This window comes from Grampus griseus, assembly GCF_964374135.1.
Source record: "Grampus griseus genome assembly, chromosome: 3".
NCBI classification, from domain to species: domain Eukaryota; kingdom Metazoa; phylum Chordata; class Mammalia; order Artiodactyla; family Delphinidae; genus Grampus; species Grampus griseus.
Window position 1 is genome coordinate 94,563,875 of NC_139019.1, and position 23,186 is coordinate 94,587,060.

General features: G+C 40.3%; 1 protein-coding gene across 1 annotated transcript in view; it reads left to right on the forward strand.

Moving 5' to 3' along the window:
• Positions 1 to 23,186, forward strand: part of LVRN (laeverin) — a gene marked incomplete at its 5' end in the record, with an annotated part of 86,562 nt that overhangs the window by 27,956 nt on the left and 35,420 nt on the right. Inside the window, 4 exons of the mRNA XM_082650895.1 lie at positions 956 to 1,095; positions 11,586 to 11,712; positions 18,143 to 18,297; positions 19,744 to 19,857. Of these exons, the coding sequence (XP_082507021.1) occupies positions 956 to 1,095; positions 11,586 to 11,712; positions 18,143 to 18,297; positions 19,744 to 19,857 (536 nt within the window). The remainder of the gene's footprint in view (positions 1 to 955; positions 1,096 to 11,585; positions 11,713 to 18,142; positions 18,298 to 19,743; positions 19,858 to 23,186) is intronic.

Consider the following 23,186-nt stretch of genomic DNA (forward strand, 5'->3'; position numbering starts at 1 on the left):
GGGCAGTCACATGGGATATGCATCAGCACCCACATCTTGGTGATGGTAAATCCTGATTCTGTTTGTATTAGGAGCTGAGGACACTACACTGTTCTCATACATTGGCAGCCTGTCTGCCCGTTAATTTGGGCTTCAACTATTGATCATTAGTGATAACAAGCTAGTGAACTTGGTCTGAATCTGGTACATAGATGTGGGTTTGGTTTGGTTTGGTTTTTTTGTTTTGTTTTTGGCTCACAGTAGTTTTTTCTTTTGATTGAATTGGCATCCAATTTCTTTTAATTCAGAGATTCCTCATAAAAATAAAAATTCTTACTTTTTTTTTGAAACTCAGAACATCTGACAACACTGGCCCTGCACTTCCAAGGTGCCAGTGATAGTTGCCGCTGAGAAGGGGCTACCTCCTTCAGACCAAGCCCATGCCCCTGCCTGCCGTGGTCCCCACCACTCGCTGTTAGTGTAAACCAGCCCGTTCACATCAAGTACCCGGCCCTCACAGGCGTTTGAGTTTGTGATTTCAGGTTTAAAACCCACAGTGTGACTCCACTGAAGACCTGCCCGAAACCTGAGAATGGCAGAATTGTACCTTGTTGACCTACTATGGACCTGGGAAACTCTAGATTAAGGGCTGAGAGAGATGGGCTGGACTAGGAAACAGTCGTGGATGGGAAAGAGGGGAGGTAGCTCATGGGTCTAGTTTACAGTGCCCGTAGATTTGCCCTCCATCCAGACCGTGTAATTCAAGGTGCTAATTCAGGACCGAGATACTGTCCTTAGGCCTTCCTAATATGTTTTTGATAGCTTGGGGGTAGACAAGTCCAAACTGCTGCACTCTGGGGAGGAGCTGGGAAGAAATAGCTGAGTGACAGTCGACTTGATGAATTATTTCAAAGGTAGATAATTGTGCTTATTATTGCTTATTTACAGTGATTTGGACTAAAATCAATTTCTCTAGGTCAGTCTGAGAAAGAAGACGTGAATGGAAGCAAGTGGACTGTTACTACCTTTCACACCACGCCCCATATGCCCACTTATCTAGCCGCCTTTGCTATCTGTGACTACGAGCATGTCAGCAGGACTGAAAGGGGCAAGGAGGTGAGTGACGGAGACCCTCCAGGTAAGGGGATATTTGTACTGGCCGCGGGCTGCTCAGGCACTCCTGCATCAGGGGCTATGCCTACAGACCCCACCGTCCCCTCCTGGTTCTCCCTCTGATCTCCCCCAAGCCCTGTTACCACTCTCAGCGCGGAGTTGCAGAACGGGATGCAACGGTTCCCACTGCGGTTCTGCGGACGGGTTTCTATGGAAAGCCTGCTCATTAAGCCCACTCGAGGCAGGTTCTGAGCCCCCCCACTTCCCAGGCTTTCGCTGCCTTTCAGAGTACAGGAGAGAACAGGGAAAGCGGGCACACTAGCATCTGGAAGCTCAGGTTTACCTGTTGTTGACTTCGCCTACATGCTACTGCAGCCTTGAAGCCAGGGTGCTGCCCAAAATGTCTAGCAGCCACTATGACACAGACACCAAACAACCCAAACTGACATCAGCTGGGATAGCTGCTCTGGCTGAAATGCTGCAGGCAGGTTAAGCGTCATCCCTATCAAGGAGCAGGTCCGCTGGGCTCCTCACCTCTGGGGCATGAACACTTCCCTAGAGTTGTGTAAATAGGTGCTCCATCCTGAAACACCCAGTTTTTCACCCAATTATACTCTCTTTACGTAATAATCCTTTAGAGAAATATCAAGGTTATTGTAGCAGTACTTTATAGACTGGTTCACTCCCTACGCTAGAGTGTGGAGGTAAGTAGGGCCAGTGCCTCAGGCCCAGTTCTTCCTAGTCAGATCGACTTCACCGGGCTGAGGAGAGTCAGGCCCTACAGCAGGTGGAGGCGCTCTCCTGGGCCCGTGAACTTCCAGGCTTGTGCCATTGACTTGTGGAGGCAAGGAAGCTGTGGACGAGCCAAGTCTGTCACCAGGGGGAGAATCGTTCAAAGCCCCTCCTCCTAAGGATGAATTAATAATACCGTGTTAGATGCAAACAACAACTCATTTTCCTCAGCTGTTGGATCCAGCCTGATTTCCCTTATTGAACAATCATTGGTCAGATGCTTCATATTCACAGATATAACATGAGCCAAGTCAGATGTTCATGGCATATATTGATAAATCTACTCAGGCATGAGGTGGAAGCCCATGGTTTGTACCTGGCATGAAGGAGTGGGCCCGGAGCTCACGCGTGACCCAAGGTGACTGTCAGCATCCTCATCTCCAGTGGCTTGTTGCTCTCAATGCTGCTGCACAGTGAATAATTTTTATAAAGGATCATACCTGTTTCTTCACGAAAGATCACCCTGGAAAGAAAGCCAGCTGCGACAGAAAGCAAAGAGGAAATGGAACATGCCTAAGAAAGTCATGGTCTTAGCCAGAAACTTGAAATTTGGGATGAGTTTATCAGTGGAATGTTGCACTTGGCTCTGGCTCAGCTCTGGGAAGTGAAGGAGTCCATCATAGACTCTACAGGGAACCAGACTGTACTCTTGGAATAGCACCCAGACTCTACAAAGATGACTCATTAAGTAAGAGATAAAAATTTAGTGAAGTTGAAAATGCGGTTCATGCGTGGCATGAGGATAAACATAAGACACGGATAACTAAGGTTGGAAATAACATATTTTGAGTAGAATTTATCACACGTGGACATGTGTAAAGATATTCTGCTCTTAGATGTTGAGGTCTGCTGTGTCTAAGGAGGGCCACAAGGACACACTGGTGGGCTAGGTGTGACTTTGAAGGAACCTTATGGCTGCGTTCCCGAAACGTTCTGCACCTGTTTGTGATCCTAGCTGCCCTGCCTCTTCCCCCACAGCTCGGAATCATTGTTTGCCTCCCTTTTGGCTTAAAGAGTGGTTGTTTACGAGAGGAGCTTTGTAACCTGGAAATTTACATGCAAACAATTGTTGTTAACTGCCTTTTTCCCTCCCATAACTGCCTTTTTTCCTCCCAAGACTACAGTTAATTTGCACACATTATCCTGAACAGGGGAAAGGCGACTGTTATTTCCACTCAGTAGCGTGGGCTCTGGTTTAGATGTCTTCCTGGCCTTGCCGTGGAGGTGAGAGCTTGAGAAGGGGCAGGTACGGGTAGCGGTAGCGTTAGGGGCAGGGAGGAGTCCTGGGCCCCTCTTTCGCAGGATAATGGGGCCTGGCGGGGAGGAGGCTGCAAGGAAGGAGGGGCTCCAGGCAGGAGGCTTCCAAAACAGGTGGCTGCATTTTGTGAAAGGGGAGCGTTCCTGAAGCCCTCAGGTAATTCAAAAGTCACTTGATTCAAGACAAATTCTCCAGCAGAAGTAAAAGCCAAGTCAGATAAACGTGGTCGTGGAGGGCAGCAATCTGAAGATATTGTTGTGTTGCTTTTCGTTTTCTTTGCATTTTCTTTACTGTTTTGCAGAGAGCTCTTTCTCAAATTAACTGTATTCACGTCAGTATAATTATCTAATTCCCTCCTCGCTAACTTTCATTCTAGGGTTATAAGTTTCATATGTGTTTTTTAGCTAACACTGACAACTCTATTTAAAAGTGCTCAGGTGGTATTGGGGATACCATGACTTCATATTAAAATACCAATGAATGTTAAAACAACATCACATTAGTCATCAAAGTCACACAGACAAGTTCAGATGCCCAAACGACAGCACGGTTGTGTTAAAATAACAAAACACGGCAGGGATTTCTTTTCAGGTACTAATGAGGAAGTGTCATAAACAGAGAATATAATTCACTTGTTTCAACAACTATAAAGTCATAAGACTTTTGATGCACTTTTTAAAATTAAGGAAATTAACCTTATTTCAAATTTGGAAAATAAGATGGGACTATTAATGTGTTCTTTAACAAACCATTTTAAATTTGCATGGTTCAAATTTGCTTAATATGTTCTATACTGTTTAACCCCTATTAACTGCCAATTCTGGTTTGAATCGTTGGAAATATGTCCTGAAAAGGGAAGCAAGGATCCAAGGGACCCTTTGTCTATTCCAGCATACAATCGACATTTTCTGTGGGGGTAGATACCATTCCCAGGATTATTTTTTTTTTCTTACATCTTTATTGTAGTATAATTGCTTTACAATGGTGTGTTAGTTTCTGCTTTATAACAAAGTGAATCAGTTATACATATACATATGTTTCCATATCTCTTCCCTCTTGTGTCTCCCTCCCTCCCACCCTCCCTATCCCACCCCTCCAGGCGGTCACAAACAACAGAGCTGATCTCCCTGTGCTATGCGGCTGCTTCCCACTAGCTATCTACCTTACGTTTGGTAGTGTATATATGTCCATGCCACTCTCTCACTTTCTCACAGCTTACCATTCCTCCTCCCCATATCCTCAAGTCCATTCTCTAGTAGGTCTGTGTCTTTATTCCTGTCTTACCCCTAGGTTCTTCATGACATTTTTTTTTCTTAAATTCCATTTATATGTGTTAGCATATGGTATTTGTCTTTCTCTTTCTGACTTACTTCACTCTGTATGACAGACTCTAGGTCTATCCACCTCATTACAAATAGCTCAGTTTCGTTTCTTTTTATGGCTGAGTAATATTCCATTGTATATATGTGCCACATCTTCTTTATCCATTCATCCGATGATGGACACTTAGGTTGTTTCCATCTCCGGGCTATTGTAAATAGAGCTGTAATGAACATTTTGGTAATGACTCTTTTTGAATTATGGTTTTCTCAGGGTATATGCCCAGTAGTGGGATTGCTGGGTCATATGGTAGTTCTATTTGTAGTTTTTTAAGGAACTTCCATACTGTTTTCCATAGTGGCTGTACCAATTCACATTCCCACTAGCAGTGCAAGAGTGTTCCCTTTTCTCCACACCCTCTCCAGCATTTATTGTTTGTAGATTTTTTATAATGGCCATTCTGACTGGTGTGAGATTATATCTCATTGTAGTTTCGATTTGCATTTCTCTAATGATTAATGATGTTGAGCATTCTTTCATGTGTTTGTTGGCAGTCTGTCTATCTTCTTTGGAGAAATGTCTATTTAGGTCTTCTGCCCATTTTTGCATTGGGTTGTTTGTTTTTTTGTTATTGAGCTGCATGAGCTGCTTATAAATTTTGGAGATTAATCCTTTGTCAGTTGCTTCATTTGCAAATATTTTCTCCCATTCTGAGGGTTGTCTTTTGGTCTTGTTTATGATTTGCTTTGCTATGCAAAAGCTTTGAAGTTTCATTAGGTCCCATTTGTTTATTTTTGTTTTTATTTCCATTTCTCTAGGAGGTGGGTCGAAAAGGATCTTGCTGTGATTTATGTCATAGAGTGTTCTGCCTATGTTTTCCTCTAAGAGTTTTATAGTTTCTGGCCTTACATTTAAGTCTTTAATCCATTTTGAGCTTATTTTTGTGTATGGTGTTAGGGAGTGATCTAATCTCATACTTTTACATGTACCTGTCCAGTTTTCCCAGCACCACTTATTGAAGAGGCTGTCCTTTCTCCACTGTACATTCCTGCCTCCTTTATCAAAGATAAGGTGACCATATGTGTGTGGGTTTGTCTCTGGGCTTTCTATCCTGTTCCATTGATCTATTTTTCTGTTTTTGTGCCAGTACCATACTGTCTTGATGACTGTAGCTTTGTAGTATAGTCTGAAGTCAGGGAGCCTGATTCCTCCAGCTCCGTTTTTCGTTCTCAAGATTGCTTTGGCTCTTCAGGGCCTTTTGTTTTCCCATACAAATTGTGACATTTTTTGTTCTAGTTCTGTGAAAAATGCCAGTGGTAGTTTGATAGGGATGGCATTGAATCTGTAGATTGCTTTGGGCAGTAGAGTCATTTTCACAATGTTGATTCTTCCGATCCAAGAACATGGTATATCTCTCCATCTATTTGTATCATCTTTAATTTCTTTCATCAGTGTCTTATAATTTTCTGCATACAGGTCTTTTGTCTCCTTAGGTAGGTTTATTCCTAGCTATTTTATTCTTTTTGTTGCAGTGGTAAATGGGAGTGTTTTCTTGATTTGACTTTCAGATTTTTCATCATTAGTGTGTAGGAATGCCAGAGATTTCTGTGCATTAATTTTGTATCCTGCTACTTTACCAAATTAATTGATTAGCTCTAGTAGTTTTCTGGTAGCATCTTTAGGATTCTCTATGTATAGTATCATGTCATCTGCAAACAGTGACAGCTTTCCTTCTTGTTTTCCGATTTGGATCTCCTTTTCTTCTTTGATTGCTGTGGCTAAAACTTTCAAAACTATGTTGAATAAGAGTGGTGAGAGTGGGCAACCTTGTCTTGCTCCTGATCTTAGTGGAAATGCTTTCAGTTTTTCACCATTGAGGACGATGTTGGCTGTGGGTTTGTCATATATGGCCTTTATTATGTTGAGGAAAGTTCCCTCTATGCCTACTTTCTGCAGGGTTTTTATCATAAATTGGTGTTGAATTTTGTCAAAAGCTTTTTCTGCATCTATTGAGATGATCATATGGTTTTTCTCCTTCAATTTGTTAATATGGTTTATCACATTGATTGATTTGCATATATTGAAGAATCCTTGCATTCCTGGAATAAACCCCACTTGATCATGGTGTATGATCCTTTTAATGTGCTGTTGGATTCTGTTTGCTAGTATTTTGTTGAGGATTTTTGCATCTATGTTCATCAGTGATATTGGCCTTTAGTTTTCTTTCTTTGTGACATCCTTGTCTGGTTTTGGTATCAAGGTGATGGTGGCCTCGTAGAATGAGTTTGGGAGTGTTCCTCCCTCTGCTATATTTTGGAAGAGTTTGAGAAGGATAGGTGTTAGCTCTTCTCTAAATGTTTGGTAGAATTTGCCTGTGAAGCCATCTGGTCCTGGGCTTTTGTTTGTTGGAAGATTTTTAATCACAGTTTCAATTTCAGTGCTTGTGATTGGTCTGTTCATATTTTCTATTTCTTCCTGATTCAGTCTTGGCAGGTTGTGCATTTCTAAGAATTTGTCCATTTCTTCCAGGTTGTCCATTTTATTGGCATAGAGTTGTTTGTAGTAATCTCTCATGATCTATTGTATTTCTGTAGTGCCAGTTGTTACTTCTCCTTTTTCATTTCTAATTCTATTGATTTGAGTCTTCTCCCTTTTTTTCTTGATGAGTCTGGCTAGTGGTTTATCAGTTTTGTTTATTTTCTCAAAGAACCAGCTTTTAGTTTTATTGATCTTTGCTATCGTTTCCTTCATTTCTTTTTCATTTATTTCTGATCTGATCTTTATGATTTCTTTCCTTCTGCTAACTTTGGGATTTTTTTGTTCTTCTTTCTCTAATTGCTTTAGGTGCAAGGTTAGGTTGTGTATTCGAGATGTTTCCTCTTTCTTAAGGTAGGGTTGTATTGCTATAAATTTCCCTCTTAGAACTGCTTTTGCTGCATCCCATAGGTTTTGGATCATCGTGTCTCCATTGTCATTTGTTTCTAGGTATTTTTTTATTTCCTCTTTGATTTCTTCAGTGATCACTTCGTTATTAAGTAGTGTATTGTTTAGCCCCCATGTGTTTGTATTTTTTACAGATCTTTTCCTGTAATTGATATCTAATTTCATAGCGTTGTGGTCGGAAAAGATACTTGATAAAATTTCAATTTTTTTTAATTTACCAAGGCTTGATTTGTGACCCAAGATATGATCTATCCTGGAGAATGTTCCATGAGCACTTGAGAAGGAAGTGTGTTCTATTGTTTTTGGGTGGAATGTCCTATAAATATCAATGAAGTCCATTTTATTTAATATATCATTTAACGCTTGTGTTTCCTTATTTATTTTCATTTTGGATGATCTGTTCATTGGTGAAAGTGGGGTGTTCAAGTCCCCTACTATGATTGTGTTACTGTCGATTTCCCCTTTTATGGCTGTTAGCATTTGCCTTTTTTATTGAGGTGCTCCTATGTTGGGTGCATAAATATTTACAATTGTTATATCTTCTTCTTGGATCAATCCCTTGATCATTATGTAGTGTCCTTCTTTGTCTCTTGTAATAGTCTTTATTTTAAAGTCTATTTTGTCTCGTGTGAGAATTGCTACTCCAGCTTTCTTTTGGTTTCCATTTGCATGGAATAGCTTTTTCCATCCCCTTACTTTCAATCTGTATGTGTCTGTAGGTCTGAAGTGGGTCTCTTGTAGACAGCATATATATAGATCTTGTTTTTGTATCCATTCAGCCAATCTGTGTCTTTTGGTGGGAGCATTTAGTCAATTTACATTTAAGATAAATATTGATATATATGTTCCTATTCCCATTTTCTTAATTGTTTTGGGTTCGTTATTGTAGGTCTTTTACTTGTCTTTTGTTTCTTGCCTAGAGAAGTTCCTTTAGCATTTGTTGTACAGCTGGTTTGGTAGTGCTGAACTCTCTCAGCTTTTGCTTGTCTGTAAAGGTTTTAATTTCTCCATCACATCTGAACAAGATCCTTGCTGGGTGGAGTAATCTTGGTTGCGGGTTTTTCTCCTTCATCACTTTAAATATGTCCTGCCAGTCCCTTCTGGCTTGCAGAGGTTCTGCTGAAAGATCAGTTGTTAACCTTATGGGGATTCCCTTGTGTGTTATTTGTTGTTTTTCCCTTGCTGCTTTTAATATGTTTTCCTTGTATTTAATTTTTGACAGTTTGAATAATATGTGTCTTGGCGTATTTCTCCTTGGATTTATCCTGTATGGGAGTCTCTGTGCTTCCTGGACTTGATTAAGTATTTCCTTTCCCATATTAGGGATGTTTTCAACTATAAACTCTTCAAATATTTTCTCAGTCCCTTTCTTTTTCTCTTCTTCTTCTGGAACCCCTATAATTCGAATGTTGGTGCGTTTAATGTTGTCCCAGAGGTCTCTGAGACTGTCCTCAGTTTTTTCATTCTTTTTTCTTTATTCTGCTCTGCAGTAGTTATTTCCACTATTTTATCTTTCAGGTCACTTATCCGTTCTTCTGCCTCAGTTATTCTGATATTGATCCCATCTAGAGTAGTTTTAATTTCATTTATTGTGTTGTTCTTCATTGTTTGTTTCATCTTTAGTTCTTCTAGGTCCTTGTTAAATGTTTCTTGCATTTTGTCTATTCTATTTCCAAGATTTCGGATCATCTTTACTATCATTATTCTGAATTCTTTTTCAGGTAGACTGCCTATTTCCTCTTCATTTGTTAGGTATGGTGGGTTTTTATCTGCTCCTTCATCTGCTGTGTGTTTTTCTGTCTTCTCATTTTGCTTATCTTACTGTGTTTGGGGTCTCCTTTTTGCAGGCTGCAGGTTCGTAGTTCCCATTGTTTTTGGTGTCTGTCCCCAGTGGCTAAGGTTGGTTCAGTGGGTTGTGTAGGCTTCCTGGTGGAGGGGACTAGTGCCTGTGTTCTGGTGGTTGAGGCTGGATCCTGTCTTTCTGGTGGGCAGGTCCACGTCTGGTGGTGTGTTTTGGGGTGTCTGTGGACTTATTATGATTTTAGGCAGCCTCTCTGCTAATAGGTAGGGTTGTGTTCCTGTCTTGCTAATTGTTTGGAGTATGATATCCAGCACTGTAGCTTGCTAGTCGTTGAGTGAAGCTGGGTGCTGGTGTTGAGATGGAGATCTCTGGGAGATTTTCACTGTTTGATATTATGTGGAGCTGGGAGGTCTCTTGTGGACCAGTGTCCTGAAGTTGGCTCTCCTACCTCAGAGGCACAGCACTGACTCCTGGCTGTAGCACAAAGAACCTTTCATCCACACGGCTCAGAATAAAAGGGAGAAAAAGTAGAAAGAATTAGTAGAAGTAGAAAGAAAGAAAGAAAGAAAGAAAGAAAGAAGGAAAGAAAGAAAGAAAGAAAGAAAGAAAGGAGGAAGGGAGGGAGGGAGGAAGGAAGGAAGGAAGGAGTGAAAGAAGGAAAAAAGAAATAAAGAAAGAAGATAAAGTAAAATAAAATAAAGTAAGATAAAATATAATAAATTTATTAAAATAAAAAATAATTATTAAGAAAAAAATTAAAAAAAAAATGGACAGATAGAACCCTAGGACAAATGGTGGAAGCAAAGCTATACAGACAAAATCTCACACAGAAGGATACACATACACACTCACAAAAAGAGGAAAAGGGGGAAAAATCATAAATCTTGCTCTCAAAGCCCACCTGCTCAATTTGGGATGATTCGTTGTCTATTCACATATTCCACAGATGCAGGGTACATCAAGTTGATTGTGAAGCTTTAGTCCGCTGCTCCTGAGGCTGCTGGGAGAGATTTCCCTTTCTCTTCTTTGTTCTCACAGCTCCCAGGGGCTCAGCTTTGGATCCGGCCCCGCCTCTGCGTGTAGGTCGCCGGAGGGCGTCTGTTCTTCGCTCAGACAGGACGGGGTTAAAGGAGCAGCTGCTTCAGGAGCTCTGGCTCACTCAGGCCGTGGGGAGGGAGGGGCATGGAGTGCGGGGCGGGCCTGCGGCGGCAGAGGCTGGCGTGACGTTGCACCAGCCTGAGGCGCGCCGTGCGTTCTCCTGGGAAGTTGTCCCTGGATCCCGGGACCCTGGCAGTGGCGGGCTGCACAGGCTCCCCGGAAGCAGGGTGTGGACAGTGACCTGTGCTCGCACACAGGCTTCTTGGTGGCGGCAGCAGCAGCCTTAGCGTCTCATGCCCATCTCTGGGTCCGCGCTTTTAGCCGTGGCTTGCGCCAGTCTCTGGAGCTCCTTTAAGCAGTGCTCTTAATCCCCTCTCCTCGCGCACCAGGAAACAAAGAGGGAAGAAAAAGTCTCTTGCCTCTTCGGCAGGTCCAGACTTTTCCCCTGGACTCCCTCCCTCCCGGCCAGCCGTGGTGCACTAACCCCCTGCAGGCTGTGTTCACGCCGCCAACCCCAGTCCTCTCCCTGCGCTCCGACGGAAGTCCAAGCCTCAGCTCCCAGCCCCACCCGCCCCGGCGGGGGAGCAGACAAGCCTCTCGGGCTGGTGAGTGCCAGTCGGCCCTGCTCCTCTGTGCGGGAATTTCTCCGCTTTGCCCTCTGCACCCCTGTTGCTGTGCTCTCCTCCGCGGCTCCGAAGCTCTCCCCCGTCCGCCACCTGCAGTCTCCTCCCGTGAAGGGGCTTCCTAGTGTGTGGAAACCTTTCCTCCTTCACACCTCCCTCCCACTGGTGCAGGTCTCGTCCCTATCCTTTTGTCTCTGTTTATTCTTTTTTCTTTTGCCCTACCCGGGTACGTGGGGGGTTTCTTGCCTTTTGGAAGGTCTGAGGTCTTCTGCCAGCGTTCAGTAGGCGTTCTGTAGGAGTTGTTCCACGTGTAGATGTATTTCTGGTGTATCAGTGTGGAGGAAGGTGATCTCTGCCTCTTACTCTTCTGCCATCTTCCTCTTGTCTCTCCCAGGATTATTAATGAACTACAAAATTTTACATGTTATTGCAAAAGAGTGAAATAGCACACTTTCTGAGGAACCACTGTTCTCAACTTAGTGAATAGCCTTCTGGGCTTTTCTCATTGTGTGGACACATTCAAACGTTTTATTATGCAGCTTCCTCTGAAAAGATAAGCCTTTGGCTTCAGAGCATCAGGGAACTGGAGCAAGCAGGCTGCCACTTTCCAAAAATCACTACTGCTTTTCCTAATCACTGCTTAATTGTTTCTGTTTAGATACGCATCTGGGCCCGGAAAGAAGCCATCGCAGCTGGAAATGCAGACTTTGCTTTGAACATCACAGGTCCCATCTTCTCTTTTCTGGAGGATTTATTTAATATTAGTTACCCTCTTCCAAAAACAGGTGAGGCATCTTCCCTTACAATGTATTTGATTTCCTATTATGGGGGCCCTGGGTTGAGATCAAAAGGTACCTAGACGGGCCTCCAAGGACCCATTGGCACTTTGCTATTTTTGCTGTTTCGGAGTTAGCCCCGCTGGCTTCCCATCATTATGTCCTACACCTTCCTAAACACACAGGGGCCTGTCTGTTCTTTCTCTGCATCATTCCATGTGCCCAGTAAGTGCTCGGAGAGCTACCTGGCTTTAGATCCCTCCTGGATACTCACTGGCAACTTACATCCTCCAGACCCTGTCTTCTCTCTTGCATTCTGTCCTTTCCTCTCATAACATGAGTGTGCAATGCAGTGTTCTGCATCCTTTTAGCCGCTTGTGTGAGTTACTCCAGTTCACTTCAGTAAGGTTTTGTTGGTTTTTCAAAAAATATTCTCTAGCTGTGAGTCATTGGATTAGGACCTGGGGGTCCCATCTGTGAATTTTTGTTGTATAAAATTGGGATCATGTGTGAACATAATATGATCCTCGAAGGAATATGTAAACATTTTATTTCTCATAGATCTGTATGGAATGTCCTTAAAATTATGTGAGCCACTCAGCTCAGAAAGTTGTTGCATGTTTTTTCTATCAAAATTAAGGGTATCATGTAAGTGTGTTTTGTTCCTCTGACAGGTTAGTTAGTTGAAGTCTTGGGGAAAAGTATGTTTGGCCTTTACTGGCATATAGTAGAAGGAAAGTGGGGAGTAAAAATTGGGGAGCTCAAGCCTCTTGAACACTGGGAAGCCAGGGGCTCTGCAGCTCAAGCCTTCTGCTGAGGAGGGATGGGGAGTGAAGGAATGGGGACTAGCCTTGACTCCCTCACGGATCCCAGAGGAGATACCCGTCATTTAGAAAGTTGGAGGCGGCAGGAATCTGGGCATGGAAACCAAGTTCTGGCACTTCTGTGGCTGGAAGATCGCAAGATAACCCTTGTCTAGGCAAGCAAATTTCCATTTGTCTTTATTTAGGTAAGGAGAAGTCCAGAGTTATTCTTGATATCCTGTTCTGTCAAAGCATCTCCTCCATCCAGTTAGTCACCTCCTTATTATCTCCACATCCATCCACTTCTTCCCATCCCCCTCATTCTCCCTAGTTTACATCACCAACAGCTTGACCACAACAGCTCTTACTTAGTTTCACCACTTTTGTTCTTGTCTCCTCCAATCCATCTTCCACACTGAGGCCAGAGGGATTTTTCCAAAGCAAAATCTGATCATGTTACTATCCTCTAAAACCTCTCTGTGGCTTCCCATTTGAAGATAAAGTCCAAATTCCACACCCTGTCTTTGTAACAGTGCATCTTTTGCCAACCTCTCGGGGCTTTTCACAGTTTCTCAGGGTAGAGGGATGCTCTAACACCATCTCTATCCTCTCCTACACTTTCATCTTCCTCTCCTCTCCTTCAGGCTCTTGCACATGCAGTTTGCACATCCTGCCATACCTTTTACCCAACAGGTTGATTCTTATATTTCTCAACTCAGTGCCCCCTCCTCCATGAAGTTTTCCCTGACACCATCTCTCATGCTTCCACAGCATCCTGTGCACCCCTGCATTCAAGTTCTTGACCTAATAGATCCTAATCATCTCCCCCAGTAGGTCGAGGGCAAGTTGCGGGTCAGGATCTTGACTGTCCTTTTTTAAGTACTCTCAGAGCCTATGACAGTGCTTCTCTCAGAGTGGTAAACAGTAAACATTTTTTTTGGGGGGGGGGCGGAGGAATAAATACATGCAATGAGTTCAGTAATTCCATGTAAATTGTGGCTAGATTACCAACTCTTGGAAGTCAGGGTTATATTGGCACTTTTTTTGTATCTTTCATAGCATCTCAGCCAATGTTGCTCTGTGAGCACACGTGCAGGTGGTGCTTAGTCAAAACCGCATTTTGATAGATGATTAAAATAAGGAGTTTCAGGCTTCGCTGGTGGCGCAGTGATTGATAGTCTGCCTGCCGATGCAGGGGACATGGGTTCGTGCCCCAGTCCGGGAAGATCCCACATGCCGCGGAGTGGCTGGGCCCGTGAGCCATGGCCGCTGAGCCTGTGCGTCCAGAGCCTGTGCTCCACAGTGGGAGAGGCCACAACAGTGAGAGGCCCGTGTACCGCAAAAAAAAATAAATTAAAAATAAATAAAATAAGGAGTTTCTCTATTACTGGATCTTTAAGAGAAAGATAAACTAATGTTTCCTAATTACTTTAACTTTTGGTTGAGTCATTTAAAAACAAGAACAAACAAACACACAAAAAAAGCAAGAAAGCCAAACCTTCCCTATCAGCATTTCCCACATACTCCTTACCCTTTACTCTCAGTGAGTCAGGTGAAAAGCCTTTTTATTTATTTCTTCCATGGTGTTCTTTTAGCTTACCTTCTTGAGGCTTGCTCAGTTGAATTCTAAGCCTCAGAATCTAAACGATGTGTATATATCTATTACATAGAATAGCATTTTTTTCTTCTTTCTGCTTTTTTTATTTAAGTATAGTTGATTTACAATGTTTCAGGTGTACAGCAAAGTGATTCAGTTAGATACATATCTATTCTTTTTCAGATTCTTTTCCATTATAGGTTATTATAAGATACTGAATATAGTTCCCTGTGCTATACAGTAGGTCCTTGTTCTATATCTATTTTATATATAGCAGTGTGTATCTGTTTACCCCAAATTCCTAATTTACCCCTTTCCCCCTTACCCCTTTGGTAACCATAAGTTTGTTTTCTGTCTGTGAGTCTATTTCTGTTTTTAAAATAAGTTCATTTGTATCAATATTTTAGATTCCCCATATATGACAGTTGTCTTTCTCTGTCAGACTTACTTCGCTTAGTATGACAATCTCTAGGTCCATCATATTGCTGCAAATGGCATTATTTCATTTTTTTATGGATGAGTAATATTTCATTATGTGTATATATATATATATATATATATACACACACACACACACACACACACATACACACATTCATCTGTTGATGGATATTTAGGTTGTATCCATGTCTTGACTATTGTGAATAGTGCTGCTATGAACACTGGGGTGCATGTATCTTTTCAAATTAGAGTTTTCGTCTTTAGAACAACATTTTTTTTTTCTGGTGTTGCTATCATTTTAATTCACTCTGTTTAAAGTCAGAAGTGGACTGAAATATCAAAATATTACAGAGGTGATAGAGTTGGCTGTTTGGGTTGTTGTAAGTTTTGAAAGAAAAAGTGGCATCATGATGCTTTTAGGAATAAATATGGGCATTTGAGATTTGCAAACTTTTAAAATGGCAACTTCCCTTTTAAGTTTTTATTTTACTCTTAACTTGTAACTATATCAGGCTAATGATATGTATTGTACATCCCAGCATGATCTGTATTTTTGTAGTAGTAAAACTCAAGTACAATAGAAATCATAAAGCAATGAAATAATGACCATAATCAATTAGAAGCTACTGAGTAAATGAGAATCACCTGTTACTTTCCTAGGTGCTCTGTGAATGCAGAAGTAGATGGCTGAGGCTCTCTGTTCAAGTAGCTCAGTTAGGGAGATAGATTCTACATGTTAAAAGCAAAAGTAACAAATTGCTAAGTATGAGATAACGTACTGGGTAAAAAAAAACTCTTAAAAGAAAAAGGATTGATAACTGGTAATGGGAGTAGCCCAAATATATAAAGAACACCTACAAATAAATAAGAAAAATACAATATAAAAAACAAGTAAAAGATATATGAATAGATGTTTTACAGAAAAGGAAATAGATATGACTGATAAACTTATGGAGCGATACTTAGCCTCATTAAGCAATCTGAGAAATGAATATCCAAGGCCACACTGAGGCACCATTTCATACCATTCAGTTGTCAAAGAGTAGGCATTCTGACAAATGCCAATAGAAAGTGACATTGTTGAAGGGAGTATCAGTTGTTACAACTTTGAAACTTATTTGTTATCTTACAATGTTGATCATTAGAATACCTTAAAACTCAGTAATTCCATTGCTAGATATACCCCAAGAGGAATTTGGGCATATATGTGCCAGAAGACATGTGCAAGAATGTTCATAGCCACACTTTTCATATTAGCCCCAAACTGAAAGCAACCAAAATGGTCACTGATAGGAGAATGGATAGATACAGTGTGGTTCATTCACACAACGGGAAACTATCCAGCAATGAAAATGAAACACTCTTTCTAAAGTTTAAAAACAAAAGAAACCTAAACAATATAATATTTAGGCAATATTATATATAATATTAGCAAAAATATATATATTCCCTTGGTTTTTCTTAAACAATGGAATGATAAACACCAAGTTCAGGATAGTGGTGAATCCCTGGAAGAATAAGCCAAAGGTTGAGTTGAGAAGGAGCACAGAGGAAGATGTAAGTCAGCTGTTCCCAAATGTTACCATGCACTGGAATCACTTGCAAGGCTGGTTAAACCACAGATTGCTGCTCCTGACCCCAGAGTTTCTGATTCAGTAGGTCCGGGGTTGGTCCCAGAATTTTTATTTCTGATAAGCTCCCTGGTGGTGCTGATGCTGCCAGTCTGGAAATCAGAATACGAGTTATTAATAATAATCTAAATTAGGCACAGGCAAGCAATCAAATCTGGCCCACCGCCTATTTTTGTATGGTCCATGAGCTAAGATTGGTTTTTACAATTTTAAATGGTTGAAAAAAATCAAAGGAATAGGGCTTCCCTGGTGGCCCAGTGGTTGAGAGTCCACCTGCCGATGCGGGGGACACGGGTTCGTGCCCCGGTCTGGGAAGATCCCACATGCCGCGGAGTGGCTGGGCCCGTGAGCCATGGCCGCTGAGCCTGTGCGTCTGGAGCCTGTGCTCCGCAACGGGAGAGGCCACAACAGTGAGAGGCCCGTGTACCAAAAAAAAAAAAAAAAAAAAAAAAAATTTGATTTTAAATAGACTTTATTTTTTAGAGCAGTTTTAGGTTTACAGAAAAATTGTGCCCAAGGTGTAGAGAGTCCTCATATACCTCCTCTCCCTCCCCTTGTCCCCAACCCCAGTTTCTCCTATTGTTAACGTCTGACATTGGTGTGGCTTTTTTAAAAATTACAATTGATGAACCTGTATTGATACATTTTTATTAACTAAAGTCCATAGTTTACATTAGAGTTTACTCTTTGTGTTGTACAGTTCTGTGAGTTTTGACAAATGTATATAGTAATGACAGGTCTCTACCATTACAGTATCATACAGATAGTTTCACTGTCATAAAAAATCCCCTGTGCTCTACCTATTCATTCTCCCTCTTTTCCCCAAGTCCCTGATAACTACTGATCTTTTACTGTCTCTATAGTTTTGCCTTTTCCATACTGTTATATACTAACTGGAATCATACCATGTGTGGCTTTTTCAGACTGGCTCCTTTCACTTAGTGACATGCATTTAAGTTTTCTCCGTGTCCTTTCATAGCTTGATAGCTCTTTTTTTTTTTTTTTTCTTTTTGCGGTACGCGGGCCTCTCACTGCTGTGGCTTCTCCCGTTGTGGAGCACAGGCTCCGGACGCGCAGGCTCAGTGGCCATGGCTCACTGGCCCAGCAGCTCCGCGGCATGTGGGATCTTCCCAGACCGGGGCACGAACCCGTGTCCCCTGCATTGGCAGGCGGACTCTCAACCACTGCGCCACCAGGGAAGCCCAGCTCATTTCTTTTTATCACTGAATAGTACTCTGTTGTATGGCTGTACTACAGTTTCTTTATCCATTCACCTATTAAAAGACATCTTGATTGCTTCCAAGTTTGGGCAGTTATGAATAAGACTGCTATAAATATTCATGTGCATGTTTCTGACATAAGTTTGTGACTCATTTGGGTAAATACCTAGGATCTCAGTTGCTAGACTGTATAGTCAGCCTATGTTTAGCCTTACAAGAAACTGCCAAATTGTCTTCTGAAGTGGCTGTACCATTTTGCATTCCCACCAGCAATGAATGAGAGTCTTTGTTGTTCCGCATCTTCTCCAGCATTTGGTGTTTTGTTTTGAATTGGTGTGTCATGGTATCTCATTGTCATTTTAATTTGAAAATTCCTAATGACATATGATGTTGAGCATGTTTTCATCTGTTTATTTGCCATTTGTACCTCTTTAGTGAAGTGTCTATTTAGATCTTTTGCTAATTTTGTAAAGTTATTTTCTTATTGTTGAGTTTCAAGGGTTCTTTGTATATTTTGAATATAGGTCCTTTGTCAAAAGTATTTAATTTTCATATAGTCAAAACAGTTTATTTTCTGGCTCTGTCTTTGGTATGTCTTTAAAGCCTTCTTTCCCCTTAAATTATAAATATTTACTTGCATTTTTCTTTCAGTAATTTTATGATTTCATTTTGAGATGTTTGTATCTGGAAGTCTCAAATTTTGAGGAAGAGATGATTTCATTTTTCCCTCCATTTAAATCCACTTAGATATAATTGCTTTGCCTACTTTTGACAACCGTGCAATGGAAAACTGGGGACTGTTGATGTTTGATGAGTCATTATTGTTGCTGCAACCAAATGATAAACTAACAGAAAAAAAGACTGTGATCTCCTATATTGTCTCCCACGAGATTGGACATCAGGCACGTGGTAAAACGTTCTTTCTTATTTCACATGAAAATATTCTCCAGCTGCTGTACCAAAAGTAGCGACCCCCCCAAACCCTGCTGTACACCAAATTTTAAAAATTATTTGAAAAGTGGGTCACTGAAAGAAAACAAGGAAGGATCTGTGTAATCAGATCCTGGGTGGATTTGAACTATTGGTGATAAATCACAGTGATGAGAACTTAAAGAACATTCGCAGGTCATATATTTATATCCAAAGAGTAACTGTGTTCCACAAAGTTCTCTTCAGGAAAAGTAAGCCAAGCAGAGCTATGATTATTTGCTTTCCATTCCATCTTAAAATAGAGATATTCAAAAAAGTCACTGGAAGATATCCACATTTCATTAGCAGATTATTACAAACTTTTTTTTTTGAGAGAAGTTACAAGTTAAAGGATTATAGTCAATATACTAGTGTCAGTGAGGTGAGCAGTAATTAATCCTTGAGCTGCATCCCCAAAGGTGATGTAAGCAGGATTTATTTCATTAGATCTATATGCTTTTATGCTGTGATTTTTGAAGTTTAGTTATTTGTTTTGATGGAGATTCTCACATCTGCATTTTGACCTTTATAAATCAAGTTTGTCAAGAAAGACGTCATCTAAACTATGATATTGTTATCTTTTTGTTATATGGACTCCTAAGCAGTTTTGGAGAAGAGTGATTTACTGGGATTGAATAACACCCTGTTACACAGTCAACACATGCTTTCACAAGTTTTGATCAGTCACCCAAAGTGTCATTTTTTATTATAGCCTAAATGACACATTGTTTTGGAATACAGGCTGCTATTAGTTCATCACAGCTGTTATATAAGAATTTGGTTAAATACCAGGACGTGGATTTGTTGGTTTTGGAAATTATTGTGTTTTTCTTTCCTGATTCTATTTATCATCTGTTTGACAGTTTCTTTCTGGTAAGCTCAAATAGAAAATAATTATAGCTGTACCACTTTGCAGAACATATGAATACTTGAGTGATTTTTACATGGTGCACATCAAATCATGTCCTGAAAGCACAGTCATTGCTTACAGCAAGATCCTAATGTAGTCTGTTTAGAGGTATAAGATTCTGTAATTAGTAGGTGCTAAGTAAACTTTCAGGACTTCTGCTTTAACTTAACTTTGGGGCAAAATGGACAATTTAAGAACTGCTACTCTAGCTTACCTTATTTTTTAACATCACAATTTTAAAACAAAAATTGCTTTCAGTCATTGAATGTGAAATGATTATTTTAGAAGAAATGCATGACTGACATCTCTTCATGTTAAAACAGCGTCATTTTGGAGTCCTGTTTTCAAGTTTATCACTGATAGCAAAATGCATTTAATTTTGTCTTTGACCTTATATTTATTTCACATGCAATTACAATAAATTTTTCTTAAATTGAATTTAAGAATTTTTTTTTCCCAACTCTAAAAGTGGTTTGGAAACTTGGTTACCATGAATTGGTGGAACAATATCTGGCTCAATGAAGGTTTTGCATCTTATTTTGAGTTTGGAGTAATTAACGACTTCAATCCGAAACTCCCCAGGGTAAGTAGTTTGTTAAGTTAATTATAATTTTTTTCCCTTAATTATAAAAGTAATGCATGTTTATTGTGGAAAGTTTGTAAAATACAGAAAAATATAAGGAATATTAAATTATCTGTAATACCAGAGTTGATCAATTTTATCTTTTTGGTATGTTTTCTTTTTCCAGACTTTTATTATTATAAATATTCCTAAAAGACAATTACACAAAAATGTGTAATACCCTTTCTACTTCATACTATATCAAGAGCATTTTCACAAATCATTAAATCATTTTTGAAAACAAGATTTTTAAGGGTTGCCTAATATTTTATCATATCACCTTATAAGGTGTATATATGTAATATTTCCCTACTATTAGGTTTTAGGTTATTTTCATTTATTTCTACCTAGACTAAATTTTAAAGCACTTGTAATCAGTAGTCTATGGCTTTAATGATAAGAATATGCTATGTTATATACTCTAAATATTATGTTACATATAGCTGATATTACATATAATACTAATAGCTGATATTGTATCTATTATAGCTGATATTCTTTTGCTGTTTTGAGTAAATAGTAATATGGAAAAATAAACTTATGGATGGGCAAATCTGATTATTTCAACTGTAAGTTATGGTTCTAATATTTTATTTAGAGTAATTAGATAGTGCTTTCAGAATCGCATGATAAAGCCAAATTGATTTTATTTGATTTAGGTGTTTAAATGTTTAAATTTAATACCATCTTTTGACACAGACCTCACTTTTTCACTCCAAGCCAGGGGTCCTTTCTCCCCCTCTGTTCCTGCCTCCTGCCATCCCTCTGATGCTCAGAGCTGCTGTTTCTGCTGCTCTTTGCTGGCCTTTCTCTCATCTCCCCTCCCAAGTGTTTCCAAGGCTCAATTTTTGGCCTCTTTCCTCCCTTCCCTACCCTCGCTCATTCAGAGTATATTGCCATTTGAAATGCTGATCTCCACTGGCCAGATCTTCTTTACAGGCTAAATTTATTCACTTTGATGGAGAGTCTAAGATTGTGTTCTTTCTATTATATTGGTTGTAAATTTTCCCTCTTATGAAAGGAGGGAGATGGTAGGTAGATATTTGGTTTTTGTTGATTAAAAGGTTGGCAGAATAAAAAGTTGACAGACCTCTCTAGGTGCCACAGAAACTTAAAAAAAAAAAAATCCTTTTTTACCTGTTAGTGAAATTGTACTTTCTGGGAAGCACTGATGTAGCAGCCTCTTACTGCCCCAGTTCCATGCCACCCACTCTGCCCTTTGCAAACATCCTATAAAATGCCCACCATCACATAGTCCAGCCATTCTGCAGTACCTCTGCTCTTCCTCCCCTGGATTGGGCATCATTATATAGATCAGCAGAATGAAGTATTGAAAAGTTAATTGACTCGCCCAAGGTCATTTGCCTGATTGAGGCAGAACTGTGATTACATTCCAGTTACCTGGGTCTAGTCTGAAGATGAGGATAATGAGGATAATAACAATAATACTGTATTTACCATTCACTGAGTACTTAAGATTTTTCTGCCTGGTAGTGTAAGTTCTATACATATATCATCTTACTCAATCTTCAAAATAATCATATGAGTATAGTTGTTATTTTTTTCTATTTTCTATTGAGGAAACTGAGGCATAGAAGCATTAGGTAAGTTATTCAAGGTCTCACAGTTATTAAAGGTCAGAGATGAGAGTCAGTTCCAGGTTTCTCTAACCGCAAAGCCCATGCCTTTAACCTCTGTGCTCTGCAGAGAAAACACCTGGGAGTGTTCTCGTTCTCAAGGAGTTCATGGTGTGTGTGTATATGTTCATTATATGACTCTTTGCATATACATAAACTTTATACACATACAGTAAATCTCAGTTGTCTTCAATAGTCCTTTCCGTATACTCTATACCTACAAAATTGTTTATATCTCTCTTTTATAAGGTAGCATCTACACATGGTTAGTGTCATCTATAACTGTTTTTGAAAGCATTTGGTTGTATTCCAAATTAACTCTGTGCTGAGAGTCAATATGGAAAGAAATTGCATTCCCATAAAACAATTAGATTCACCCTGTGTGTCCTTAATTGAATAGCCTATACTATCAATATCAATCAGTTACCTCTTAATGCAACTAAAATGGCTGAGATTACCATATCTGGAAACAGTGATGAAAACATATTACTAATGTTTTTGAAGCTAAGATGGTAAGCTTATCCTCTCTTTTACCATTTAGTTATTTCTTTTTATCATTGATTCTATATTTTTTTGTTTTATTTTATTTGTTTTTATACAGCATATTCTTATTAGTTATCCATTTTATACATATTAGTGTATACATGTCAATCCCAATCTCCCAATTCATCACACCACCACCTCCACCCCTGCCGCTTTCCCCCCTGGGCGTCCATACGTTTGTTCTCTGCATTTCTGTCTCAGTTTCTGCCCTGAAAACCAGTTCATCTGTACCATTTTTCTAGGTTCCACATATATACGTTAATATACGATATTTGTTTTTCTCTTTCTGACTTACTTCACTCCGTATGACAGTCTCTAGATTCATCCACGTCTCTACAAATGACCCAATTTCATTCCTTTTAATGGCTGAGTAATATTCCATTGCATATATGTACCACATCTTCTTTATCCATTCAACTGTCGATGGGCATTTAGGTCGCTTCCATGACCTGGCTATTGTAAAGAGTGCTGCAATGAACATTAGGGTGCATGTGTCTTTTTCAATTGTGGTTTTCTCTGGGTATATGCCCAGTAGTGGGATTGCTGGGTCATATGGAAATTCTATTTTTAGTTTTTTAAGGAACCTCCATACTGTTCTCCATAGTGGCTGTATCAATTTACATTCCCACCAACAGTGCAAGAGGGTTCCCTTTTCTCTACACCCTCTCCATCATTTGTTGTTTGTAGATTTTCTGATTATGCCCATTCTAACTGGTGTGAGGTGGTACCTCATTGTAATTTTTTTTTTTGGCGGTACGTGGGCCTCTCACTGTTGTGGCCTCTCCCATTGCGGAGCACAGGCTCCGGACGCGCAGGCTCAGCGGCCATGGCTCATGGACCTAGCCACTCCACGGCATGTGGAATCTGCCGGACCAGGGCACGAACCCACGTCCCCTGCATTGGCAGGCGGACTCTCAACAACTGAGCCACCAGGGAAGCTCCTCATTGCAGTTTTGATTTGCATTTCTCTAATAATTAGTGATGTTGAGCAACTTTTCATGTGCTTCTTGGCCATCTGCTATGTCTTCTTTGGAGAAACGTCTATTTAGGTCTTCTGCCCATTTTTGGATTGGGTTGTTTTTTTTTTAATGTTGAGCTGCATGAGCTGTT